This window comes from Syngnathoides biaculeatus, chromosome 4 (assembly GCF_019802595.1).
Source record: "Syngnathoides biaculeatus isolate LvHL_M chromosome 4, ASM1980259v1, whole genome shotgun sequence".
NCBI lineage: Eukaryota > Metazoa > Chordata > Actinopteri > Syngnathiformes > Syngnathidae > Syngnathoides > Syngnathoides biaculeatus.
The window spans coordinates 18,565,913-18,592,448 of record NC_084643.1 but is presented as its reverse complement, the minus strand read 5'-3'; the positions used below and the strand labels follow the sequence as shown (position 1 = coordinate 18,592,448).

Here is a 26,536-nt window from a genome sequence, read left to right as displayed (position 1 = left end):
AAATGTTTTAGTATCCTAATTCAGCGACCAGTTCTTGGGTGTAGTCTGTCTTTCGCCGAAGTTTGCTGGGATAGGCTCCAGAACTCCTGCAACCCTTGTGAGGATAGGTGGCTTGGAAAATGGATGGATAATCATGTAAAGCACATCACACATTACGTTGTGTATGAAATTCGCTATACAAATAATTTCCTTAATTTTGCTTTACTGCTTGAAAATGCCACAATTGGTTAAAGTCAATTACGTACTATACACTCGTCAGATTTATTTGGACTATTTTAAAATTGAATAATCCATTGAAAGAAACGGAAATGAGAACATTTTCCGATTTGGATACCAACTACGCTACCCACAATCCTCAGCTGCAACGAGGAAACAGAAAACTGCGTGTGTTGTCATGGCGGCTAATACAGCAAAGATGTATGGTACCGCGAAAGATTCCAGCAGCAGTGAGGACGAAGAGCTGAAAAGATGTCAAGAAGCGCTTTGGGATCCACGACTAAGTGAAGCTAGTGGTACATTAAAAAAAAATACTATTTCTTTACACTATCCTCATATAAATGTTTTATAGATCGCAGTGCGACAGAAACATAACTTGGCTACCTGAAAGTAACGTCAAACTTTGAAATGCACATTGAATTAATCGCTTTTTCATCTCTTCCCCCACTCTCAGGAATTGGTAACACAAGCGAATCAAAACGGTAAAGTAATAATTAAACTACTGTGACCTTAAAACTAATCTCATTTTCTCCTAGATGATGTCTAATGACAAGCTTCCCTCAATCGTTAAACATTACAAAGACCAATGAAAAATATGCCCTCGACCATTTTTTTAAAAACCGTTTATGAGTCAAGGTATACAATATTTAAAAAGAAAACCACAGCACACCACCTAGCAACAATACTACGAAAAGTGTATACAATGACGATCTCATTAAATTCGTACTAATGTACAATTTGGCCCTGTTTAGTTCACCACAAAGCTTATTTTGAGGGAGAAGAAACATACTTGCATTGCAGATAATTTTTGGGATAAATAAGTGAAATTGCCAGTAGTTCTCACAACACAGGAAAGAAAGACTCAAGTGTGAACATTATTGACGCACATCTCTTATTGGAGCATATTAGCTTTACCAAATGTTGCAGTTTGAGTGTAGTGACTGTTGTATTTCTATCGTGTGAAAAAAAGCCTTCAAGTTGTTAACCATGAACATGATGGAAACAAGCTCCAGGTCACCCAGGGATTTCAAACTCATGTTGCCAAAAAGTTAGGACAATTTCTTGACAGGTAATCTGGAGTATAAATTTATTTATTTCAAATCAGTACGGTATATTCAACATTTTAATTGACATGTATTTGACACAGTTGCTTCACAGAAATTCAGGCGGACATTTCACTGTGTAAGAATCCGTCAAAATGTGAAGATGAAGACGGTAAACTTCTTCTCCCCGTAATGTTCTTCCATGTTTCCTTGTAATTTTGGTATCTGTTTGAATTATTTAATTTATTTTATAGGGTTTCTCTTGTTCTCTACGTCACTCCCAAGACAGACAGCAGATGATCCCCCAGCTGCGGTACGACGCCAACATCTTCCCAGCTCAAGGTTTGTATTGTTACATTGTTTTTGAAAGGGCACTCATTTGCACCAAGATATTTTCTTACCAGTAGAGCCAAGTAATAAGCAGACATGATCTTAGAGTGGAACCTCTAATCATAAGGCCATTAGATATGGATATGGACAACATTTTGGGGAGCAACATTCCTGTAAATTTTCACAACTACACAGGGTTCATGCGCATAACGAGAGACTTGAGCATGTATCACGTTCTCTTATTTTTTTTAATTTAAAAGTATTAACTCTTCATGTATTTTGCTTGTCAAATGCATGAGGCGTATCTCAATGAGCCTTTTTAAGTGTGGAATATTGAGCCAAAAAGAAGTAGACTTTTCACTGCAACCTCGGTGAACATAAAGCAGTTTGACTCTTTTGTCCTCATATGCAACTTCACTTATTGTCAAAGTTAAGATGATGTGTTATTGTTCGACTACTAATTGTTAAAATTTTTTAGACGTGTTACAGTTACAGTATGTTAAGTGGAATGAATTTGGCACCTCGGACGTGGCTCACTTTTCCATGATTCATCTTTACGTTTGATAGATTTTTCATTTTAAATTGTGGTAAATTACTGTATTTTCAAACTTTTATGACTCAGAGTATTCCAATGTTATTTACTTTTTTCAAATTGATTACCAATATGTGCATTTTGACCCTGTAACATTTTTTTTAATCTAAGTTTTTTCCTATGGGAAAATTTGATAAAGAATCTGATAAATCTTTGGCCGATCAGGAGTTTAAAGGTGTTTAGAGGCATTTGATGTGCTCGTTTCATGGTTTTTATTTATTTATTAGAAAATTCCACAAAGATCGTGGACAGCAGTCACTTCTCACGTTGCTAATAGGAAAAGGAACACTGCAAAATGTTTAAGTCTTGAGTAATTTTTCACTAGTTGTCATCAGTGATTGTTGATAGCAAAATTTTTATTTCCAGTACATCACATCTTTTCACACTTATGTAACATTACTGACTAATTAGATTTACATATTTTCAGTGGGAAAGATTAATTCTTAATTTGAACAAATTAGAGTGCAAACAGTGCTATGAAATGGATTGTTTGAAATGAAAGGAGCAGTGTGAACAAGGACCAATTAGGGACCCGCTCTGCAAGAATATACAGTGTTAGAATTTGAACGTCTCAGCGGTTGTACAAATCGGAGTTCGACCAAAACATCTGCTTAAAATATCCCATTGTTTTCGACACAATTCTCAGTATCTGAACACGTGGGCATGTTGACCAGTTAGCCGAACTCAAGGCGAGCAATGCCAAACGCACACGAAGCAATGATTGGAAAAGCCGCTGCTTACTTCGAGTCAAGCAGTCACTCATATTCGAGCCAGTTCGTGCTCATCATTTTGTTATTTTTCCAGTATTTTCTTTGCCACTGGCCCATAGAAAGACAGCGGTGTTACCAGCAGAAAATGAAAAGTAAAGTTGAGTGAACCACTGTTGATCAAAGGAAGGAGATAATCGCTAGGAACGAAAATGGGGTGCGTGTTTGTTATGGACCTTACCAACTAGTATCGTATGGCTAACTCGACTCTTTCGACTATCCTAAAGAATAGAAATGTAATAAAAGGCAGTTAGTGTTGCCAAATGAGTAACTAGTATTACAAAGCAAAGGCCATAGATAATGGAATAAATGGAGAAGCTACTTATACATTCAAATCATGGAGGGTGACTTTGTCATAACACTTGCTCCTTTCCTCTTGAGTCCCCCCGATATCATTGCACCACCACTAAAATATGAACGATACACATTTAAGTAGCTTCAAGTTTCTGCATTTTAATTGTTTGAATTTAGGGTGTACATTTTTTTTAAATGAATAAGAATTAAACGAGGAATTTACTATTTGGAGGTTGGGAACGAATTAAACTCATTTGCATTATTTCCTATGTTAAAAAAAAGTTTCAATGAGGTTGAACAAATCTGACATTGAACAGCTCACAAGAAGGAATTATGTTAAAATTCCGAGGTTCCACTATAGTTCAAAAAGTTGAGATCAATTGCCAACGATGAAAGAGCACTTGCTGAATCTGGGGAGAAAAGACAAGCTAAGGAAGGTAAAGTATTTTGGGGATGTCTTCTGAGATAGAAGTAGCTGCGAGGAAAGTATGCTTTACCGGCACAATAACAAAAGGCAACACCTTACATGAATGAGATTTATATTCCTTAATACAGCAATATGCTCTGTTTGCTCCAGTGACAGCGACAGTGAAATGGAAAGGAGGCTGAAAGAGGCAGCTGTGCCGTTGAAAGATCTCTTGCCATCATCGTCCCTTGTTTCCTCACCAACAGCAGCAGCACTTCCCCACTTGGAAAAGAAAAAAAAAAAATCATCTGATACTGAAGCTGTGACCACGCAGGTTCAAAGGGGAAACTCCACAAAGTCAAACGGAAAACGAAAGTGTCAGAAAATGACTAATGGGACTAAAATGTAAAGGGTTCTTTGTACATTGTCTAAAGCATTAAAAGATTGGACGAAAACACATTTAAGAAACAGGTCCCATGTTTACATATAGTTCAACATTTGCAGACAGTTTGTCCCAAAAGATGTTCGTGTTTATAAAATGCTTACAACATTGAGTTAACATGTTTTAAGTGAACGTATATTTTCTCAAGATTCTAAAAAAGTATTTAAGTAAAATACATTTTGTTATCAAATTTGATTTTATATTTTGGTCTAAAAAGTAAATCAACACTGTTCCTTGTTCATATTAGAGCTATGTTGTCTCTGAATTTCTAACATCTGAACAACTTGTGGCTGTCATCTCAGAACTTTGTTAAATGAGATGCAACATTCCTTTCTGAGCAGCTCCTTGGTCACCTTGGTGTTGGGGAGGCATTTCTGGAGCACAGCACTACTGTGCTGTAGAGACCATTTGTGTAGGAATGTAAGTGCTAATGTCTGTTGGTGAAGGTGACAGAAGGTGAGCCTGGTGGCTGTCTGTTGTTTGGGAGGCAGGATACATCTCTGGGCTCTGGCTGGATGCTGTTGGCAAAATAGGACATTTGTTATTTTTCTGGGCAGCAAGTGATATTAAGACTGGTACTAAAGTGACAATAAAACAACTGATTAGAATGTGAGTTTTAGACAGTCTTCTACTACCTCATTCATACTTGTTTTACCACAGATGTGAAATTAGCCTGATTGATGAATGGAAAAAATGGTGACACACAAGTAATAACCCTCTCCAGCTTTATGTAATGTTGATTTCAAGTTGTCATAGCAAATCATGTATACACCTCTTTTACAGTAGCATTCCTAGGCCAGAGGTTCCGTGCCACCATGCAATCTACACTCAGAGATACCTACCTGGTCCAGGTGTGTGTGGCTGTAGGTGTAAAGAATTTTCCTGCAGTGAAGGGTCTGTCTGCTCCTCTGGATCAGCTGTTAAAATCTATCCAAAAAGATCAGAGTGGAATTCAAGAAATTCCACTACGCAGAGCTCATTCATGTTCTGAGGACCTGTGTACTCAATTGAAGTTACCTGTCTGACAGATGCAAGGCTGGTTAGTGTGCCCAGGCTACTGCTGTCAGTGATGACCATGGCCTGAGACAGAAGACTAGATGAGGGGTACTGTGGTGAATCAGTCTTGTTGTACACTAAAATCAAAAGCAGAATACAGAGCCACTCTCAACAAATTATACTGAATCATGCATGCTGCTGCACCCTTACTGTGACTTGGAAGCTGTGCCATGGTCGCCATAAATGGACTGGAACCCATTTGACTTTGGAGCTGCTGTGGCATTGGCTGCTGTGCATGAAGCTGCTGCTGCTGCTGGAATGAGATTGGCTGCAGAGTCGTGAAACCACCTCCCATGTTGTTTATGACTGGGACTGTTTGAGATTGTGTTGAAGCTAGACCTGAGAATGGTCAGATGTGTGTAAAAGAAAAAAAAAGATGGAACCATCTAAAAGATTTCATTTAAAATGTAGTGTTTACCAATGAGAAGTGAAGACTCTGCTAGGCTCATGACACTGGGCAGAGAAGCCATAATGAGGCCTTGTGAGGATGCAGGGGACGAGGACAAACTGTGCAGTGACGTCAGAGTGCTTACAGGGGGAAGTGGGCCTCCACTGGAAACCTAACACCAGATGGCAACATGATCATGATGGCTTCCGATTGTCATGCCATATCAGGGGGGCATAGGACACTCCCTCACCAATTTGGGATGGTGGTTGTCGAGGAGTGTGTGGCTTGGCTCTAGATGGACAGGACTGACCACAAGGCGTCCCACATTGTCTCCTCCAGTAACTCTGGCTGACCTCAGGGTATCGCATTGGATTTGATGGCTGTATTTGGAAGCTGGGAAATAACAAAAAATCCTCAAATGAACACTACTGTAAGAAAGATGCCACCTCCATATTAATGAGACAATTACGTAGTTAAATTAAAGCTAAAATGTATTTCAAACTATTACTGAGCTCTGGACTTGAAGAAAGGTTGGGGTTGGAAGAAGAACCCGTGTGGCTGGTGAAAGGCCCGTCAAGAGCTAGTTTGTGCCGGAAGGCTTCCTCTTTTCTCCGGTTTGCAAACCAATTATACACCCTGACCTCAGTGACCAGGTTGGAGCCCAGGCCAGCAAGCTGTGAAGGGGACACTCCCCTCTGGAGACACTCTGCCCTGGGGAAGGAAGAACCACACTGAGTTTTTTTTTTTTTTTAATGCCATCTCAGTGATAACCTCCATTCATGATCCCGCAGCTGAGATAAATATTTAACACATCACCAGTTTTCTCATTAAATATATTTTCAAACGTGCAATGAACATTAATTTTACGCCAGATGTTGCAAACAACTCAAGTAATCCATACCCACAAAGAAAGCTGGACAAAAAGACATAACATTGTCTGGAATAGCATGAAATAAATAATAATAATAACGTAAAGAACATGCCAGCTAGCATTTATTGAATACTGTGGGGGAAAAAAGCCTTTATTTGAAATGACAGCTTCAAAATATGGAGAAACTACTCGCATTCATTGCTCCGGTATGATTTTAGCCCATTCTTTGACAGAGGCAGTCTTCAAATCTTGAAGGTTCCATGGCCTTCTGTGAACCTTGAGTTTCAGTTCTTTCCATGGATAGGTGATTGACTGAGCCATTCTCGCAGCTTTATTTTTTTTCTTTAAAACAAATTGAGATTTTCCTTGATAGTATGTTTTGGATCATTATCCTGATGAAATGTCCACCCTCATTTCATTCATCCTTGTAGATGGCAGCAGGTATTTGTCAAGAACGTCTCTGTAGATTTGCTCATTCATTCTTCTCTCAGTAGTGTGATGTTTACCAGTACCATTTGGTAAAAAGCAGCCCCACACCATCATGTTCCTGTCTCCGAACTTCACTGTCAGTATGGTGTTTTTAGGGTGATGTGCAGTGCCATTTCTCTTCAAAACATGCTGTGCATTTTGCCATCCAAACTCCCAGTATCTCATTGGTTTGTCCAAATTGTTATTCAGCAAACATCTAAAAGAGCTTTGACACACTTTTTTCAGCAATGTGGTCTTGCCTGGTAAGTGTATATACAGGCAATGGCAGCGGAGTACATTACTCATTGTTTTCCTTGTGACAAGAGTACCTGCTAATTCTAGGTCTTTTTGATGCTCTCCTCAGGTAATCCTTGGCTCTCGGACAAATCTTCTGATTATTCTTTGCACTCCTCTGTCAGAAATCTTGCGAGGGACACCTGATGGAGGCACATTTATGGTGGCATGATTGGCTTTCCGCTTACGTTATGTTGGCCCCAACTGTGCTTACTGGAATGTTCAGAAGCTTAGCTATGCACCTGTAACTAATTCCATTGTTATGTTTTGTAGTAATTAGCTTGCGATGGTCTTGAGACAGCTCTCTGTTACTCCCCAACTTGAGAAATGTCTTGACTCAATTGGCAATGAGACCTTTATGGAGGCCATCTATTAGGACTGAACTAGCTGATATTAATTTGCATTGACAAGGGACTGGATTGATCATTAATAGATTTTAGGTGTTGTATTGACTTTCCATGGCTTTTTGCACATCCCTTTCTTCATGTGTTTAATACCTTTTCCCTGTCATTTCACATTTTTGCACACAACTTCATTTCTGATCTTAATTGTTTACTCTCTTTGTATGTATCCATTTGATATTGGACATTGATATTTAGTGAGAAAAATGGTGATGTGTTAACTATTTCCGGAGCTATATTGTTCAAAGTATTCGCCCACTCGTGTGTTTCCCACATGAACTTAAGTAATAGCTGAACTTTAAGGGATTAAGAATGGTATGTTACGGTTAGTTACGGTATGTTATGAGTGAGGCAACAAAGGTGAGCAAATGCTTTTGGCAATATAGTGTATGTCAGTGATTCTGAACTGGTGGGTCTCTGGACCCAAATGTGCATCGCAGACCGGAACAAAAGGAAAGCAAACTAATGTTACTTCCTTGTGCTCTTGCCTCGAGTGTTACTTAGTCTCTGGCTAGCAGACGTCATGCAGCAATATGCTCATGTGGTACGGTATACTCATTTGAAACAGTATTTAAAAGTCAATTTTTGTACACGTCTCTTCATTTTTCTTAATTTCTACAAAAATGGGTCACGACTTTGCACCAATACGAAAATCTAGTTCCAAGGGGGGCAAAGTTGAGAACCTCTAACGTATGTCATAGTTTCACCCGGGAATAGCTAGAGCACACCATTTTAAAATATAAATCAAAAGTGAAGTGACACACTATCAATAGACAGTTTAGGAAAGCGCTATCTGCTCATTTAACATCATTTTTTTTATATTAATCAATTCAGTAATTTAATTAATTTTTAAATATTAGAAACACCTCTTAATATGATGCAGTCTCATTCCAAGCCTCTTTACAATCATTGTAGCTCATCTGTGAGGACTTGAGCTTTCAACAATAAGTGGGAAAGTTTGGGTCCTACTGTGGGCAAATGTGAAATATCCATCCATCCATTTTCCGAGCAGCTTATCCTCAAAAGGGTCGCGGGAGTGATGGAGCCTATCCCAGCTGTCAACGGGCAGAAGGCGGTGTATACCCTGAACTGGTTGCAAGCCAATCGCAGGACACATTGAGACAAAATGCCGCACTCTCAAGAACACCTAGGGCCAACTTAGAGTGTCCACTTAATGTTGCATGTTTTTGGGATCTGAGAGGAAACCGGAGCACCTGGAGAAAACCCACGCAGGCACGGGGAGAACATGCAAACGTCACACAAGCAGGGCCGGATCGAACCAGGACCTTGCAGCAAATCGCAGGAAATAACATCTAGTTGTTGGAAAGTTTCTAATCTTTTTTTCCTAATTACTGTCAAGTATCCATGAGCAGGGCACTGCTCTTTATTTTATGCAAAACAAATATTCAAAAGATTGTGAGTTTAACTTTGCCTTGGTTACCATGAACACAATAAACATTATTTGAATCAATACATTTCAATTGAAAATTAATTGAAAAATATCACAGTTAAAGCAGTTGTTTTGATACAACTTGTATTTTGTGTTGAATTTAATTAGATTGGACAGCCATAGACACATTAATAGCCACAATAAGATTCTCGATTGATTTTCCAGGATTGTTTTTGACTCTTGAGTTTTTTCCCCCCTGGGTTTGAAGAGCATGTGTCAAGACAGTTTGTGAAGATTTGCACATTTATGTAATGTTGAATGGATTCAAGAGTAAATTAACTGACACGATGTAAATCTATGATGTATGAAAATGTTACTTTGTCTTCCACCTGTTACACTCCTCCACTAAGCGTTCTCTCTCCTCCTTGCTTGGGTTCTTCTGGCGTTCATAGGCATGGAAAAGGATCTGCAGGGAAGCTGGACCCCATTTGAATCGGTTTCTCCGACCCTTCCTGGAGTCCTCACCCTGCTCCTCCATGGAGGTGAGGCCATGTTTGGCATTGGTGAATTCTAGCACGGAGTGGTCACATACTTTTAGTTTTTGAATTCACACATCATGGCTCATACGGCCCTCCAGCTGCTTGTACTCACGCTGGCTGATTTCACACTGCTTCTTGACGTACCAGCTGTACAGTGCAGCTCTTTTCTGGTTCTTCATCGGCGTGCCCTTGTTGAGGTGCTGGGAGAGATGCGATTGATTGAGTCCTGTGGACTCTACCACTTCTCTTTGAGGGAGATTATGTTGCTGCATGTAGCTTTTGACCATTTTTGCAACATGCCACGGGTCCTCCCTGTTGGAACCAGACATACAAAACAAACTGTCAGGTTCACCAATCAGACATTCATTGAACAGGACAAAAAAGGAAGCAAAAACACCAGTTCAAGTCTCGCGAGGAGAGAGGAGAGGAACTGTCTCGTACAATTCACCACTGCACTCTCTCTGATTATCCTCTCCTCACCACCTCTATTTATTTAGTTTTGAGACGCTCCTTATTTACATGGATGTTACAAAAAGGAGAGACGACAAGCAAAACAGTTTGAAACAAAGTGTACTTGTTTGTTCATGTGCGTGTGTGTGGGTGTGTGGTGTGTGTGTGTGTGTGTGTGTGTGTGTGTGTGTGTGTGTGTGTGTGTGTGTGTGAGATTGGTGAATACATGTGTGGTCATAATTTCTCTAACAGGCAGCAGTTCTAACAGTTCTGATGATTAGATGTTTTTGTTTTTGCTATCTCCTGCTAGGAGACTGCCACGTTATCTAGGGCAGAGCAAAGCATTTCTTTATTGAAAGCAAATGTATGATAATTATGATCACAATTATTCCTACATTTCCCCCTGTTTATCCTACATTTGCTACCATGTTTTCTAGAGCAGAGCAAAGCATTCTTCATTGCAGGCAGACACAGTAACTGAATTGGAGCAGAGCAAAGCATTTCTTCATTGCAGGCAGAAACTAACTGAATTGGAGCAGAGCAAAGCATTTCTTCATTGCAGGCAGAAACAGTGACTGAATTGGAGCAGAGCTAAGCATTTCTTCATTGCAGTCAGAAGCAGTTACTTAATACTATTTACAATTATTTCCACATTATCCTCCTGTTTATCCTACATTTGCTCAAATCCTTAAATCATCTAATAGATCACCCTTTCGGCTTACACTCGGAGGAAAATATAGCACTAATTACTTGTAATTTTCTGGATCAGAGAACAGGTCTGGAAGAGAAGTCATAACGTCATCATCGTGGTCAACAATATCACTGTCATTACTCTGTTGTGCCAATAGTGGATATATTTCTGCCAATTTTGAATTTGTCGGGGCAATAGCAGTGATTATAAGTTGGTTAAGTGATGCCTTTATGCAGGGAATACAACAACATTCACACAATGCAAGAATAGCTGCAAACAGCGATAGAAACAAAGACAGAGAACACCAAATTTTTAGATTTGCCAAACCTCCCCCCCCCACTCAGACCTGACTGATGTGTTTACACCAGACAGAGTGCTCCTTCATCTTGTGGTTCTGGGTGCGGAGGCCTTAAATGGCCCTTGTGCGTGACCCATCAGGTGCTGTGATATTTGGAATAAACAACACTGGTCCCCGAACATTGAGCAGTCGCCACCCTTCTCGGCCAGGAGCATGTCGACCGCTAAGCGGTTCTGGAACGTCATGAGTGAGGTTGCAGCTGGTTATTCCCTTATGGCAATAAATCCTGCTTCCGTATAATTTCTTAGTTTCTGTACATTGTAATGTGTGTAGTTGATTCTGTCAACGTTTTTATTCAGAGTTATCCATCACAAGATGGATTCCCGTCCTGCAGCAATCTCATTACCCAACTTATATTCATCTGGTATGCAGTTGGGATTCCATTTGCATCAACGTATGTCAGATATCCATCTTTCCAAGAGGACCTTCACCTTCGAGAGAACACAAGGGGAGGTCCAAAGATGGATGCGGCCAATTGTATATCCTCTGCTTTGGATGGAAACACAGTCACAGATAAGAGCAGTGATACCAGTGTACACGTTCCTGCTGCATTTATCAGTGTGTCATACAACTTTTGACCAACACACCACCACAACAAATCGTTGCATTGGAGCAGTGGGACAGTTTGCAGATGGATATCATGACACCATGTTTTGTTGAGACTTTCCACCTTAAAATCTGTCCCTGTAAAGCTAACACAGGAGAAATTAGCCAATGCAACAGTAGAAAATATCAGTTTAACATTGACTGCCTTAGTTGTTGGATAAACACTTTTCCATTTCTGACAAGTGGTGTTAGGAGTTGTTTTAGTCATTATCTCGAGGGTACATTGTGTTGGGATTTCTGTTAGAATGACACGCATTCGTGGCCCAGGGCCCATGTATGTGATGTAACTATAGTTTACCTTGTTAGCTGCATTCTACATTAATAACAACCAGTTTTGTTTCCTATTTGTTGTTGGCAAATTTATTTGTCCTGTTTAGGCTCACCTAAGGCCTAAACCTATTAGGCTGTAAGGTCTGTTTCATCTGACTTTGGACAATAGGTGGGGTACAGTAATGACTGGTTGCAAGCCACTTAAAGGTCACATATAGACTAACCCTTATACACACACCCCTATGGGCAATTTTAGCGTTAGAGTATATAACAGTTAAATTTCACTCAAAATGTAACGAATGGGTATCTTATCTGGGTACCCTGGCCCATGTGAGTGCTATGTAAAAGTGTAATTAAAGTGAGAATATAATTGGTACCCCGAGATTTTTTGCATTAGACCTGATTTATACGGGATACATACCAAGAGGTCCTGCTTCAAATAAATATTATGGCCCACCATATGTTGCAATGTCGTTTTTCAACAATGTAAACAATAACCATCACAATAAGTACGATAACATAACTCTAAACTTTGACAGTGACATCTGTTTTAAATGTTTTACTGTCTTTGTAACGCAACATTTCTGATAAAAATTCTTCGTTCCACACCCTGAGATTGTGACCAGTGAGTGTAACATTTTACCTAATTTTTTGTTTATAAAATGCTGAAGTTTATTGTTCTAAAGTATGTGCTACATTGTCATTCATAATAATAATACTAATGGTTGTTGTTTATATTTTAGAAGGAATACTGAAGATCTTTTGATTTAAAGAGAGAATCAAAATCTTAGAAAACAGATGTCAGATGTGATCACTTGGAAAGAAGTGTCCCAGCAGCATTATTGACAGAGAGAGATAAGAGAAAGTACACAAGGCCAAAGTCCAACTCCTTTAAATAAGCAGTAAAAACATAAAAAAAAAATACTGAGTGTGGAAAGCCTAATTTAAGTTTCTAAAAGTAAGACAATAATAGATGAAAAACATACAAGTAACAACAACAAAATTGTCATTAGTTCTGTTATGGTGTCCAATTTAAAGTTAAATATTGTTTTGTCTTAAAATAGTCTTTTCGCAAACTTTTATCATTTCACTTTTAAGTGATTAGAAAATGCAGTATTTCAAGCAGATAGTGGAAAAGAAATGTCTAATTCAGGTTTTAAGATACCTTACGTGTGGCTATGCAAACATTGACTCAGGACCAGCCCTTCTCCATTAATCTTCACCTACATATGCATGTAGCTTATTTATTAAGAATTGGCCACAGAATAATGATGGGAGTGGGTAATTAGTAACTAGCAAAGGAGGAAGCCTCTTTAAATTGGCTTGGGACGCCAGAGTGAGGCAGACGAGCCGGAGAAGGAGGGAGGAATTGGGAAGAGAGAGAACGCGAGCTTGTCCCGCAACGAACATTTGCAGGTGATGTTCTCGGGTAAAAATTAAGTGGGTGTAAAATGGAAGATGTGTTCCTATTCCACGCATTGGGAGGAAACAAGTGTGTGCAGGCTTCTGTGCTGGGATCTACTTACTGCAGGAGCTGTTCCACTTCAGCCCTCAGTTTGGCGGCCTCCTCTGGGGGAAGTTTCTCCAAATCTCGGAATATCGGCGGTGGGTAATCCATTTCTCCCTCCTCGGAGCTCTCCCCATCCCCCCTCTCTCCCTTGTCTGTTGTGTTCGCCCTTTCTCGTTCCAGTTCCCCCATTGCGTGGATCAAGACCTCACGGGACAGGCCTGATTCTAGCAAGGCCCAGACCAGCTGTTCCTGGAGGGCCGTCAGACGGTTGGATCTCGCCATGGCAGCCCCGGTCCTCTCCTCACCCTCCATTACGCTGATGTCTTACCTGCTCCCGCTTTGCAAACAAACTCTCTGCTCTCATGTGTTGGTTACACACTCAAAGCTTGGCCAGATGGGGAAAGCAGGGTGCCATTATATTTGTAATCCCTTTCACTGGCGAAAAAAAAAAACCCCAACACTTTTCTTTTTCTTGATGTTTACTTTCCTCTCGATGAATCGTGAGTTGGCTGGTTTTTGGTCTCCACTTGCTTTTTAGCTTTCAAAGGTCAATTTTCTTTTATTTGAACCTTCTTCCTCTTCACCCCCTCCCTGCCTCCTTGAACTTTGTCCCCTCTCCCTCATTCCTCAACAGTGACCAAAGTACACTTTCACAATTAGTTGAAAGAAAATAAAAGTGACAACAATACAGTCTCCAACATAGTTTAAGAGGCAAAAGCCCCCTCTCAATGTAACAGTAACAGCAATCCATTCCTATATTATTACAAATAAAGACCAACTTGTGCAACATACAAGATCCATTATCTTATCTTTTTTTTTTTTTTTTTTTTTTTTAACAGAGGAATATGTCAAACTATGGTCATTGTGGAATAATATTCCATGTTTCAGCCTTAAAACCAAGTTTGTCAAATGAACTCCGGAGCTTTGATCTGTATCGGTCGTCAGAAGAGGGCTCTCTTGAGCCATGAATATTCAGTGTGTCTGCGTGTCTTTATTTCACCACTCAGGTGGAATGTTTATCAATAGATGCCAAAAATAGTCCCTTACTTGCCTTGTGTCATACAGTCAAGAATCTGAAGTGACACCCTCTTCTTGATGAATCGGGTTTAATATGATGTCACCCTTTACCACTAGAACAGTTTTAATTCTTCTGAAAAGGATTTCCACAAAGTTTCGGAGTGTGTATATGTTTTTGTTTTTAAAGTTGGTCCAGAAATTTATTTGTGGGGTCACACAATGATGTTGCATGGAAAGGCCTGGCTCTTAATCTCTGCTCTCATTCATCTCAAAAGTGTTCTTCTCAATGTCAGGCCAGTCAAGTTCATTTACACCGAACTCTCTCATCCATGTCTTTATGGACTTTGCTTCGTGCATATATCTTGTAAATTAACATCATCAGGATCTTTTAATTGGAGGTCCAGAATATTTTAGCAAAGAATTTTTTTTTTAACTTAGATATTGTATTTTCAAATGGTGAAAAAAGGAAAATGAGACGTGTCCCAATATTAGCACCCCTCTTTAATGTTTGCTTGCACACCCTTTGAGAGTGATGACAGCCTCCAAATGTTTCTAGTATCCATCTGCAGTGCCCTGAAAACGCATTTGCCACCTTCCTGATTTCTGCCTGTTTCAAATGATCAAATCAGTTTAAATCTCAGTTAGAGACAACACAAAAGAAAAACAAAATGCAGTTGTCCAATGACAATTGAATTTATCAATGCACAAATTTTTTTCTTAAAAAAATCCAAGCCTTTCTGACACTCTGTGAAAAAGTAATTGGGCCCGAACCTAATGACAGGTTGTTGCACCTTTAGAAGCAATAACTGAAATCAATCACTTGCGATAATGGACCTTTCCAACATGTCAATCACTCGTACAATAATAGTCAATCAGATAGCCGCATTGTCTTAACCCCTGGCCTGACACAAGCAATGCTGGTTGTCAGTAGCGTGCGCTTTGAAAAGTTAATATTACGAAGAAAATGGTCCTCATTATGCGCTTGGGGAACATGCAATTCTGATGAAAGATACCCTACTACGTTTCAAGGGGCCCGGGTGATTCCTTTTTCAAAGCCTAAAACACAGTTGACGAAGTGTCTACGATGGAGTAAAGCTCACGGAAGAGCGCGCGTACAACTAAGTGTGGACAATATCACCAAACACAAGGCTGTTGGTTTGAAGGTAAGTGAGGGAGAAGTATCTTCTCTGAGTTTGATTGAATTATTATCAGTGCTTTGTACATTCCAGGAGAACAGCTTTCACTTTGTTACTGTATCACTGACCTGCTGAATGAAGTGTGTAATATTTTATGCCAAAGACTCGGGTTAGTGATACGTAAATGCGTGATGCCATGCAAAAGAAATGTCTATTTGCCCATTTGTATTGCATCGGACTTTTATGACAGAGCACTGGGTTCGATTAGGAACCAAGTGTAAAATTTATAAAGACTACAATTATATTACTCATGATCTTTCCAAGTAAAAAGTACTCACCCTGCTTTACATGCGCAGTAAGATTCCACTATTTTATCGTGTTGGATTTCAATATGAAGTTTGTGAGGTGTCAAACTTTTTTTGCATTGATCGCCAATGTTTCGCTGTAACTCTGACATTGCGTCCTGCTTTGTCCAAAATCTTAATTCCGTGTACATATCCTTGCATGAAATAGTTGAGACCTCTCTGTAGAACTCTCTTGGACAAGTCTGACACATTTGGCAAAAAACATACCGCAATATTATCTGGAATACGCGATAGAGAATCGACTTCAAATACGTTCTGTTCAATCGCCATTTTGAAAGCTTGTGGGACATGGCTAAGGGGGCGGAGCTTAAGGTTGCCATCGGAAAGGTCCATTGGTAATGAGTCTTTCACATCGCACTAGAGGAATTTTTCACACTCTTCTTTGCACAGTTGTTTCAACTCCGCTGTATTGGCGGCTTTTCTAGCATGAACTGCTCGTTTAAGGTCACACCACAGCATCTCAATTGGATTTAAATCTGGACTTTGATTTTGCCACTCTGTATAAAGTGTTTATAACATACACTAAGTGCCAACATAGGCAGTTTGAGGATAGAGGTTCACCCATCATAAATGACAATAAAATTAATTTTAGTGGTAAAAAAGGGTATATTTATTTTTGGGTGGTGGGGAGGTGGGTGGGTGGTGGCTAGTAGTTGAGTACTGTACAAAATATCTATAGGATAAGCAATTGTAAAAAGAGTGACTATCTATCTATCTATCTATCTATCTATCTATCTATCTATCTATCTATCTATCTATCTATCTATCTATCTATCTATCTATCTATCTATCTATCTATCTATCTATCTATCTATCTATCTATCTATCTATCTATCTATCTATCTATCTATCTATCTATCTATGTCTTGTTCTCCTCATGCCTGCGCGGGTTTTCTCCGGGCACTCTGGTTTCCTCCCACATCCCAAAAACATGCAACATTAATTGGACACTCTAAATTGCCCCTAGGTGTTATTGTGAGTGTGGCTGTTTGTCTCGATGTGCCCTGCTATTGGCTGGCAACCAGTTCAGGGTGTACCCCACCTCCTGCTCGAGCACTACCCGCGTCCCTTATGAGGATAAGCAGCTAAGAAAAGGGATGGCTGGATATATATACCGAGACAGAGGGAGGGGGAGAGAGAGAGAGAGAGAGAGAGAAAGAGAGAGAGAGAGAGAGAGAGAGATCGTTTCAAGACCATCCATACATTTTCTGAGCCACTTATCCTTGTGAGGGTTGTGGGAGAGCTGGAGCCAATCTCAGCTGTCATTGGGCAGGAGGTAGGGTACACCCTGAACTGGTTGCCAGCCAATCCCAGGACACATGGAGACAAACAGTCGCACTCAAGATCACACCTCAGGGCAATTCTAGAGTCTCCTATTAATGCATGTTTTTGGAATGTGGGACGAAACCGGAGTGCCTGGAAAAAACCTGTTTACAATCCATTGTAAAATAATTGTTGCAAAACATAAAAATGATATTGGTTCGAGGTGCACACCGAAGCTTCTGAACGTTACAGTGAGCACTGTTAGGGCTCTAATACACAAGTGGAAATCCAATCATACTTCCATAAATTTGCTCTTATCAAGGGCTCCTTGCATGATTGCTGACAGAGGAGTGCAAAGAATAATCACAAGAGTTGTCTAAGAATCAAAGACCACCTGAGGAGAGCTTCAAAAGACCTAGAATTAGCAGGTACTCTTTTCACAAGGAAAACAGTGACTAATGTATTCTGCCGCAATGGGTTGTAGGCTTGCTCACCTCGTAAGACCCCGTTGCTGAAAAATAAAACATGTCAAAGCTTGTTTAAGGTTTGCTGAACAACATTTGGATAAGCCAGTTAAATACTGGGAGAAAGTAGTGTGGTGAGATGACAACAAAACTGAACCCTTTGGATGGCATATTGGACACCACGTTCAGAGGAGAATTGGCACTGCAAATCACCCTAAAAACACCATAACAACAGTGAAGTTCGTAGGTAGGAACATGATGGTGTGGAGCTACTTTTTAGCAAATGGTAATGGTAAACTTGTACTATAAAAGGATGAATAGAAAAATGTATTGAGACTTTCTTGACAAAAAATCTGCTGCCGTCTTTGACGATGATGAAATGAAATGAGGGTTGACAGTTCAACAGGATAATGATCCAAAACATACTGGCGAGGAAACTCCCAATTTGTTTCAAAGAAAAAAATTAAAGCTGCTAGAATGGCCCAGCCAATCAACTGACTTCAATCCAATCAAAAATCTAGAAAAAAGGTCTGTAAAAGAAACCCACAGAATTTTCCAGAATTGAAGACTGATTGTGTGGAGGAATGGACGTAAAATCACACCAAAACAATTCATACAATTCAGAGGCATCTTGAACCTGTTATTACAAACAAAAACCAGTTGGTATGTTCAATAATTTTTAATTGGTGGTATAAGGTAGTGCTTTTTCACTGCTTTTAGTTACAGTTGTGCCCCTAATTTTACAAGCCCTGTTAAATTGGAAAGTTTCGAGAAAATGTGAGTGATCAGGCAAGACTTTTTTAAAATTATCCATTAATTTTCAGAGCCGCTTATCCTCCCAAGGGTCGTGGGACTGTTGGAGCCAATCCCAGCTATTGTCAGGAGGAGGCCAGGTAGACCCTGAATTGGTTGCCAGCCAATAGTTGGGCACATGGAGACAGACAACAGTCACACTCACGATCACATCTCAGGCAATTTAGAGTGTCCAATTTATGTTGCGTGTTTTTGGGATGTGGGAGGAAACTGGAGTGCCCAAAGAAAACCTACGCAAGTACGGAGAGAACATAAAAACTCCACACTGGTGGTGCCGGAATTTGAATCCCAGTCCTCAGAACTTGGAGGCCAACACTCTAACCAGTTGCCCCACCATGTTGTCTCAGTCATCAATCATATTTTCCCTTAAACTGCTTGGCAATGGGATTCCTCCTTAAGATGTACACTTTCTCGATTTCCCACCAAATCTGATGACGATGTGTTTTACAAACTCTAGATTTAATCATTTTTGGGCTTGTCAGCCTGTCAAAGAAGGTTTACATGTCAAAAGCAATGTGGAAATGAAAGAGGGCAAATGGTAAAAGAGAATGCCCTTAAAAGAGTTAGCAAATCTTTTTTGTTCTATCAGTTTGAAAGACTCACTTGCGGTGGCTGGATCATCTTGTATCATTTTTAGGTTCCAGCTATTGCACCTTTTTGTGTGAAGCTCTCGTTACTCCACCCCACCCTTGGGAAGATGGCATTATACTGTATTTGGACGGGTAACAGAGCTCTTTCTATCTCTCGGAGGCATGCCACTGACCTGTAATTAAGTCCCATTGTTGCTTTTCAGAGGCGACTCCACGCCAAAGCGGACAGTGGGAAGTGTGTGTGGATTCATGACAGTTCAGGGAACTGCTGTTACAAATTCTCTAGCGCGTTTATCAAGATTGACCACATGCAGCATGTATGTACAGTATGTGCTTTCATTTTCCCTCCCTGGAGATACACAAACATGGTGATGAGATTACAATCCACACTGTCCATCTTTAATTAGTGAGACTTTACAGGCTGCTTCTGTGTAGTCACTACTAGCTCTGTGGCTCTGCATCTTCTTAGCCCCCCCCCCCCCACTATTCAACCCCATTGATCATGCATGCAGAAATGTAACCACCCCTTCATTCATGTCCAAATAACCCTTGTCCCATTTCCAGAACTTCATCTGCTGTGAAGGGCAAGCAAGCTAACAGACTGGACACTGCACTATAGCAGGACCATAAAAGAAATTATCTGCTTGCACATACTTACATGTAATGACGATAAAAGCAGAATACTGTATATGTTGTCTATCTACATTCACAATTAGTTGTATGCAAATGTGCTCCAAAGGCTCAGTTTCTTTATAGAACTGCATGTACCTTAGACACAGCACACGTCAAAGCTGCCATTGTCTTTTTGTGAATTACCATGGCTGTTGATTTGTCTTAACATTGGTTACCAGCTCACATGGTGAAGCAGGGTTGAGAAGATTAGCTGGAGCGGGCTTTGGCACTAATTAAATACTTGAAGTCCAGCAGTGAATGAGCACCGCACACAATCCTCCTGTTAAAGAACACTGCATCAGCTGGTTGGCAGCATTGGGGGAGAATTAAAACTTAGGCTTGAGGCTGACTAAAACCTTTAAAAACCTGCTGACCAGAAGGATACTTAAAAAGCAGCCTCTCGCTGCACACAAACAGAACTACTGTGGGATTCTGAGTGAGTCCAGTAAGTCTAAACTGTCAACACTCAAACTCAAAGCACTTTTTGACTTTTTTTTCATGTTGACACTATGACTACATTTGATGTACCCCCTTGTCAATTTATTTTTTTCATAGTTTCCCCACTTTAATCATTTTAAAAGCCTTAAAGAAATGTAGTAGAGAAAGTTAACCTAAGAAAATATAAAATGTAATTTTTAAGTGGTGATTTTTATTTATTAAGGAAAAAATATTCAATGTTACCTGGCACCACACGAAAAGGTAATTGCTCTTTAAACCTAAAAACTGTCCAGACTTTCACCACAGCACTCAAAAACATTACTTTTTTTTTTTGTGTCCATCCAGAAGCTGACATGCTTGTGTGTTTTGGATCCTTGTCCTGGTTCAGAATCAAAGTCCGCTGCATCTTGAGGTCACAAACTGATGGCTTCAGTATTTTCAGTTAAAGAGCAGTTCCATCAGTCACAGCAGGTTGTCCAGGTCCTGAACTAGCTGTACAGCCCAAGACAAACACACCACCATGTTTGACTGTTGTTATGATGTTCTTTTGCTGAAGTTCTTGTTATGACCAGAATTCGAGGTTGAAGCCAAGGAGAAGGACTCTGGAGACCAGATGCCATCTAAGCAGGAAGTTTATTCAGTTCGGGCTTGGTGCACAGGAAGGCAGTCCAAAAGAGCAACAGTAACAGAATCAGCAGGCTAGGATGCAAGGTCGAACACGAAGCAGGGTCTATCATCAAGTTAGTTACATGAGACAAGGTAATGCTAGCCTTGAGTTACCGGAAGACCGCCTGACACGCTGGCTTCCAGTCGAAGGAACTGTGTGGTGAGATTAATTTATGTAATGGGGCTGCGACCACACTAAAGTTTTGTATGAATTTTCGGTAGAAGTTGACGAATCCTGAGTCTCTGCAGTTCCTTGTAAGTAGTAGGAGTGACCCAATTTAAAACGGCCTCAACCTTGCTTCTGCCAAGACGAATCTCAAGAATGATATGGATGACTGATAGAACTCATACTTTTCCGCCTTTACGTATAGATCATGAAGCAGCAACCGCTGTAGTGCTGCTTGAAAGTGCCGCTTGATCGTGCTGACATGGGATTTTTCGTCCGGGGAGAAAATCTGAATATCCTCTAGGTATCCAAAGACACTTATATTGAGAATATTGCGTAAAACATCATTGGCAAACCTCTGAAAGAATGCAGGGCATTCTTGAGTCCAAAAGCCATCACCAAATATTCATGATGACCAGTGGGCGTCTTGAATGCTGTTTTCCACTCATCCGCCTCTTGTATCCTCACTAAGTGGTATGCACTCCTCAAGTCCAGCTTGGTAAAAACCTTGCCCCCCTTCAGGAATTCAAAGACTGTGACAATGACAGGGAGAGGGTACCTGCTCTTTATTGTAATGCTGTTCAATCCTTGATCATCGATACAGGGCTGCAGGGTCTTATCCTTCTTTTCCACGAAGAAACATGCCCCTGCTGGTGATGACAGGGGCCGGATAAGTCCTGCAGCCAGTGACTCCTCCACGTATTGTTTCATGGCTTAGAAAGAGGAAAAAGGTCTCCCACGAGAGGGTTAGGAGCCGGGCAGTTAGTCAATTGCTCAGTCATATGATCTGTGTGGAGGAAGCGATTTGTCCTTGCATTTAGAGAATACTACCTTCTGGTCAGGGTCACAGGAGGGCACTAAAGACAAGTCTGGATCATCAATGAACCTTAATTTGTGGACTAATGCACAGTCATGTTGGAACACGAAGGACCGTCTCCAAATTGTGACCACAAAGTTGGAAACAAAATATTAGCCTCTGAGCTCCAGTAAAAATAACTGAATGCTTCAGCATACCAAGAGATTTTGGACAGTCAAACACTTTAGAGATTACCCCTTTCTGTTCCAACATGTCTGTGCACCAGTGCACAAAGCAAGGTCCATTAAGACATGGATGAGATAATTTGGTATAGATGAACTTAACAGACCTCCACAGATTCCTACCCTCAATCCTATAGAATGCCTTTCGGTTGATTACAAGTGGACAGTAACCCAGGCCTTCTTGTCCAACATCAGTGTGTAACCTCATAAATATGCTCCTGCAAAAATTCCAATAAAGTCACTCCTTAACCTTGTCGAAAGCCTTGTCTCAAGAGTTGAAGCTGTTACAGCTGCAAAGTGTAGACCAACATCTTTAGAATGGGACAGCCCTGAAAATCCCGTGAGTCAAGGCAGGTGAGCAAATACTTTTGACAATATAATGTAGCTGTCCCCTAAGAAGTGGAAACTCCGAATTTGAAATCTAATTGGTTGAGGTTCCATTGCTACACTACTTTACGCTACATCGGCCAACATTGGAGAGTCTCAATGCCTTGGATAGATTTTGGGTACATTCTGAACTTTAATCCGACGCTTTCACTGCACACCGAGACTGCAGTATTTAGAGGCAAAGCGAGGTCTATTTCCTATTAATTTAGAAATGAGTGTGTTGGCCACTGGCAGGAATATGTCAGTGGGTCTGCTGTATTGAATGTATCATTCTGCATGCAAACATCTGATCCTGCCTGACGCTCCAGCAATCCCAGAAGTGTGGTATTCTAATTTTCCAAACATTCTGGATTATAGAGAACGTGATTGGAGTGAATTTGTGGACATATCTTATATTTCGTGACAGCAAATAAAGGCTGAATACAGATTGGACAAAAAAAAAAAAAAGATGCACACATACAAACAAACTAACAACAAAAACAACAACATCAACCATATACTGTACACGATTAAAAGGAGTGGAAATAAATAGTAAAGACACCCGATTGTTGGTAAGAAATTAATGCCATTCTATGGAACAAATATTACAATTTAGGTTGCAAATGTGGGTGAGGAGCCGGGTGGTGCTGCAACTCTGATAGTTTTTAGGCGAACATAGAAGGCCTTGCTGGTCCTGATGACTCCTCACTGATATTGCTGCAACTCAAGTTAGAGCCATCCATCCATCCATTTTCTTAGCTGCTTATACTCACAAGGGTGGCGGGAGTAATGGAGCATATCCCAGCTGTCAACGGCCAGGAGGGAGGGTACACCCTGCACTCTTTGCCAGCCAATCGCAGGGCAAATGGAGACAGACAACAGTCGCACTCAAAATCACACTTAGGGGTAATTTAGAGTGTCCACTTAATGTTGCATTATTTTTGGGATTTGCTAGGAAACTGGAGTACCCAGAGAAAACCTTCACAGGCATGGGGAGAACATGCAAAATACACACAGGTGGGCCGGCATTTAACCCTGGACCTCCGAACTGTGAGGCCAACCCTTTGAAGCTGCACCCACCGTCCTGCCCTTATTATTATTATTATTATTTATTTTATTACTGCAATGTGTTTAAAACAATACACAGTATTTCCGTGTTTCATACGGTATGGACTTGCTCTTATTTTTGAAGTTCAGACCGGAAGTTGCCTCCTCGCTCACTGCTTGGGTTTTGCCCCGCGGTGGCGCCGCGTCCCTTGGCGGAGGGATGAGGGAGCAACAGCAGCGTGGACTGGGTCGAGGACGAGGACGACGAGGAGGTGGAGTCTGTCCCAGCCCGCATCTGGGCCGCTCCCCTCCGACACCAAAGGCCAAAGCCGCCCTGACCGTCTCACTCACACACACGAGTAGGACACGGAATGGACACGGAAGGGAGCCAGAGCAGCCTGTCCGCCACAGACTCCCCCCACGACCCCTGGTAAGTCAAAAAACTTTTTTTTGTCCCCCCGCCCCACATGTTGGCTGAAACAAGCTTTGCATTCTGCGTGCAAGATGAGGCGCGCACACCGTCACACTGGAGTCTTCATGACATCTTTACAGATCAACCACACAGCTCCAGTTTAATCAACAACTTTGTTTGTTTGTGGAGTGTGAGCACGCAAATATTCAACTCGCCACTTCGTGCAAATGTAAATATTCCCTTTCTTTCCACAGCAAAATGTTCATTGGTGGACTCAGCTGGCAAACAACACAAGGTACATCTAAAATGTGTTCATCACTGTGCATGGAATGAGAATGAAGAAGCATGAACTCGAACATCTACCTTTCTTGATATTTCCACTTGCTGATGCTCAATTTGTTGTTCGTTTTTTTTTTCCCTTGGGCTCGAATGAATGCACCCATTCAGAACTGGTGTCGAAAAAAATAGTGATATATGTTGCTTTGAAGAAGGATGTAATTCCTAATTTAATCTTGTTGCGATTAAAAAAAAATGTGACAAGAATCTTTGTAGTGAGTCTAAGCCTTTATTATCCTTGGTTCCATTTGTTTGGCAAAAAATACAAATACTACGTCTCATATTTCCTTCTACTCTGCAGCACTATTGTCCTCTAATGTGTCCCGTTATTGTTGCTTTGTGTCCCAGAGGGTCTGAAGGAGTACTTCTGCAAGTATGGCGAGGTGAAGGAGTGTATGGTGATGCGAGATCCAGTTACGAAGCGGTCGAGGTGAGCTTGGCGTCTACTCTGAAAGTTTATCTGTCTTATGTGATTCCCTTCTGCTCATAACATATCATTACGCATCAACATAGTTTTCACTGTCATTAATACTTTCGTACCCCCCCCCCTCCTCACCACTACCAAATCTCCACAGAGGCTTCGGATTTGTCACCTTCGTGGATCAGGCTGGTGTGGATAAAGTTTTGGCCCAAACCAGGCATGAGTTGGACTCTAAAACAGTGAGTTCTATGTCTTTACTTCCACCCCCTGGCTAATTTCCTTGCCCGCTGTTTGATTAGTACATTTTCAGATAATATCCAGTCAAGGCTGATGCAGTTCATTAAATTTACTAAAATCTCCTCTGTGCTGACGTTCTCAAACAACATTGTTTATGAAAGCCTGCCGCCGTAGCTCAGATCTGGATATTTTTGCATGATAAAGCGACAGCGGAGACACTTGGGACAATATCTTTGCTTTCCGCCAAACATTCAGCAAAATGTCACCCGGTGTCAATTTCCATAGAAACAAGGGGAACCAAGCAGGGTGACTTCCCCCTTTGCCAATCTTGGATTTGGCTTCCAGGGAGAGGGAAACAAAACTTTTATTCTCCGCCTGCCTTTTCTTTTCTGTCCCAAGGGGTGGAAATGACCTACAGAATAAAGCTTTCCCAGCAGAACGGGCGAATGCAACCTAAGACCAGCGAGGTGTCACGGCTGCACCAAATAAACTTCTTGTGACACTTCCAAAGTGATAAAGTGCATGGCAGGTTATTCCACCTTTACAAACGTAAACTGGGATGTTTTGAACGATCCTGACATTGTACAGTATGTGTGTGTCAGTGATGAATATGGGCCAGTTTTGGGAACAATGTAGCTCCGTTGGTCACCATAGGGACAACTGCTGCCGACTCTCATTTGTCGGTGGCAGTCACGATGGCGGTGGGTTAGTGAAATAATGAAATCGGGAGCGCGTACTTCTTTTTCCTCTTTTGTACGCAGAACGATGCTCCAACTCAAAGTGGCGATAAAATTCAAGAGAAAAGGTTGCACCAGAAACAAAAAAATCTGAAGAAATCACATTGGCATGACAACTGTAATATGTTGGGAATTATAAATGAATGAATTTCTAATTGTTTATCCATTCAGCTTAGGGACAAGGCCTCTGACACTTTGTGCCACCATGGTTGGACGCCACTAAATCGCCATGGGGTTGGTTTCCATAGCGACCCCCCCCCCCACACACACACACCCCGCTTCCCCACAGTTGAAGAATAGCTCTGTCACAAAAGAAAAAGAGGATGATAACAATGCACATCATTTACAATTATTTCTTGGCCACTAAAAGACAGTAAATACAGGCAGTCAAGGAGAGTGAAGGTCATTAAATCCTGCTGTCTCACGATAAGCACATTGACGGTGATTTCAGGTTTATTTTCAGTTTTCTTTTTCATCTGTAACTTCCCACTGTTCATGCTGCGTAGCCTCGTGGGCCCTGGCAGTGGATGGGAGTAGGTTGGACACCGAGAGACTATCCAAAGGGGTGGTATGGTGACAGGAGGAAGACTTTTTTTTTTTTGGGAGGCCGGTCATCCAACCTCCACTCCCTCCCTTCTACAGACAGGTTATCCTGTTAGGGAGGGGAGAGAAAAGGTTCTCCAGTGGCAACACAAAGAATGTGCCATGCTGTGACCGAATGAATCGCTCGGGCGCTGCTGGAATGAGCGGACCTTTGCACAGCAGTCAGACTACCGAGCGAATACACAATTTATTGCTCCTCTTAGTGTGGAGGCACATATAGTGGCAAGTGTATTACTGAGATCGTATAACCGTTACCCTTTGAGTTGGCCCTCAGCTTCCTGCCATCTCTAAACTGGGTTCGTCCCATACTAACTGCGCATTTGTTGCGCACAGTTGACAGTTTGCGCTCTCGTTAACTACTTCAGCA

General features: G+C 41.1%; 3 protein-coding genes across 4 annotated transcripts in view; 2 read left to right on the top strand and 1 right to left on the bottom strand.

The window, feature by feature from the left end:
- The first annotated feature begins 348 nt into the window (after positions 1–348).
- On the top strand, positions 349–4,107 carry c4h12orf43 (chromosome 4 C12orf43 homolog). The gene is made up of 6 exons (XM_061818015.1): positions 349–512; positions 671–698; positions 1,187–1,285; positions 1,364–1,431; positions 1,514–1,601; positions 3,820–4,107. The coding sequence occupies exons 1-6, from the start codon at positions 395–397 to the stop codon at positions 4,055–4,057; spliced, it is 639 nt and encodes a 212-aa protein (XP_061673999.1). The 5' UTR covers positions 349–394; the 3' UTR covers positions 4,058–4,107.
- A 137-nt stretch (positions 4,108–4,244) lies between these two features.
- hnf1a (HNF1 homeobox a) lies at positions 4,245–14,203 on the bottom strand. 2 transcript variants are annotated; one of them, XM_061818013.1, is made up of 10 exons: positions 13,399–14,203; positions 9,610–9,809; positions 9,336–9,528; positions 6,043–6,245; positions 5,785–5,927; positions 5,565–5,706; positions 5,297–5,485; positions 5,108–5,223; positions 4,933–5,017; positions 4,245–4,608 (listed from the first exon to the last, which is right to left on the bottom strand). In XM_061818013.1, exons 1-10 carry the CDS (start codon positions 13,692–13,694, stop codon positions 4,478–4,480), a joined length of 1,698 nt encoding a protein of 565 aa, XP_061673997.1. In that variant the 5' UTR covers positions 13,695–14,203; the 3' UTR covers positions 4,245–4,477. The 2 variants fall into 2 exon arrangements, with proteins under 2 accessions (XP_061673997.1, XP_061673998.1); XM_061818014.1 differs by having other exon boundaries at positions 9,348–9,528.
- A 1,335-nt stretch (positions 14,204–15,538) lies between these two features.
- msi1b (musashi RNA binding protein 1b) overlaps positions 15,539–26,536 on the top strand; it is a 33,197-nt gene continuing 22,199 nt past the window's right edge. The window contains exons 1-5 of the mRNA XM_061817136.1: positions 15,539–15,562; positions 23,569–23,853; positions 24,090–24,130; positions 24,520–24,601; positions 24,747–24,831. Coding sequence (XP_061673120.1) covers positions 23,795–23,853; positions 24,090–24,130; positions 24,520–24,601; positions 24,747–24,831 — 267 coding nt within the window. The 5' untranslated portion in view covers positions 15,539–15,562; positions 23,569–23,794. The remainder of the gene's footprint in view (positions 15,563–23,568; positions 23,854–24,089; positions 24,131–24,519; positions 24,602–24,746; positions 24,832–26,536) is intronic.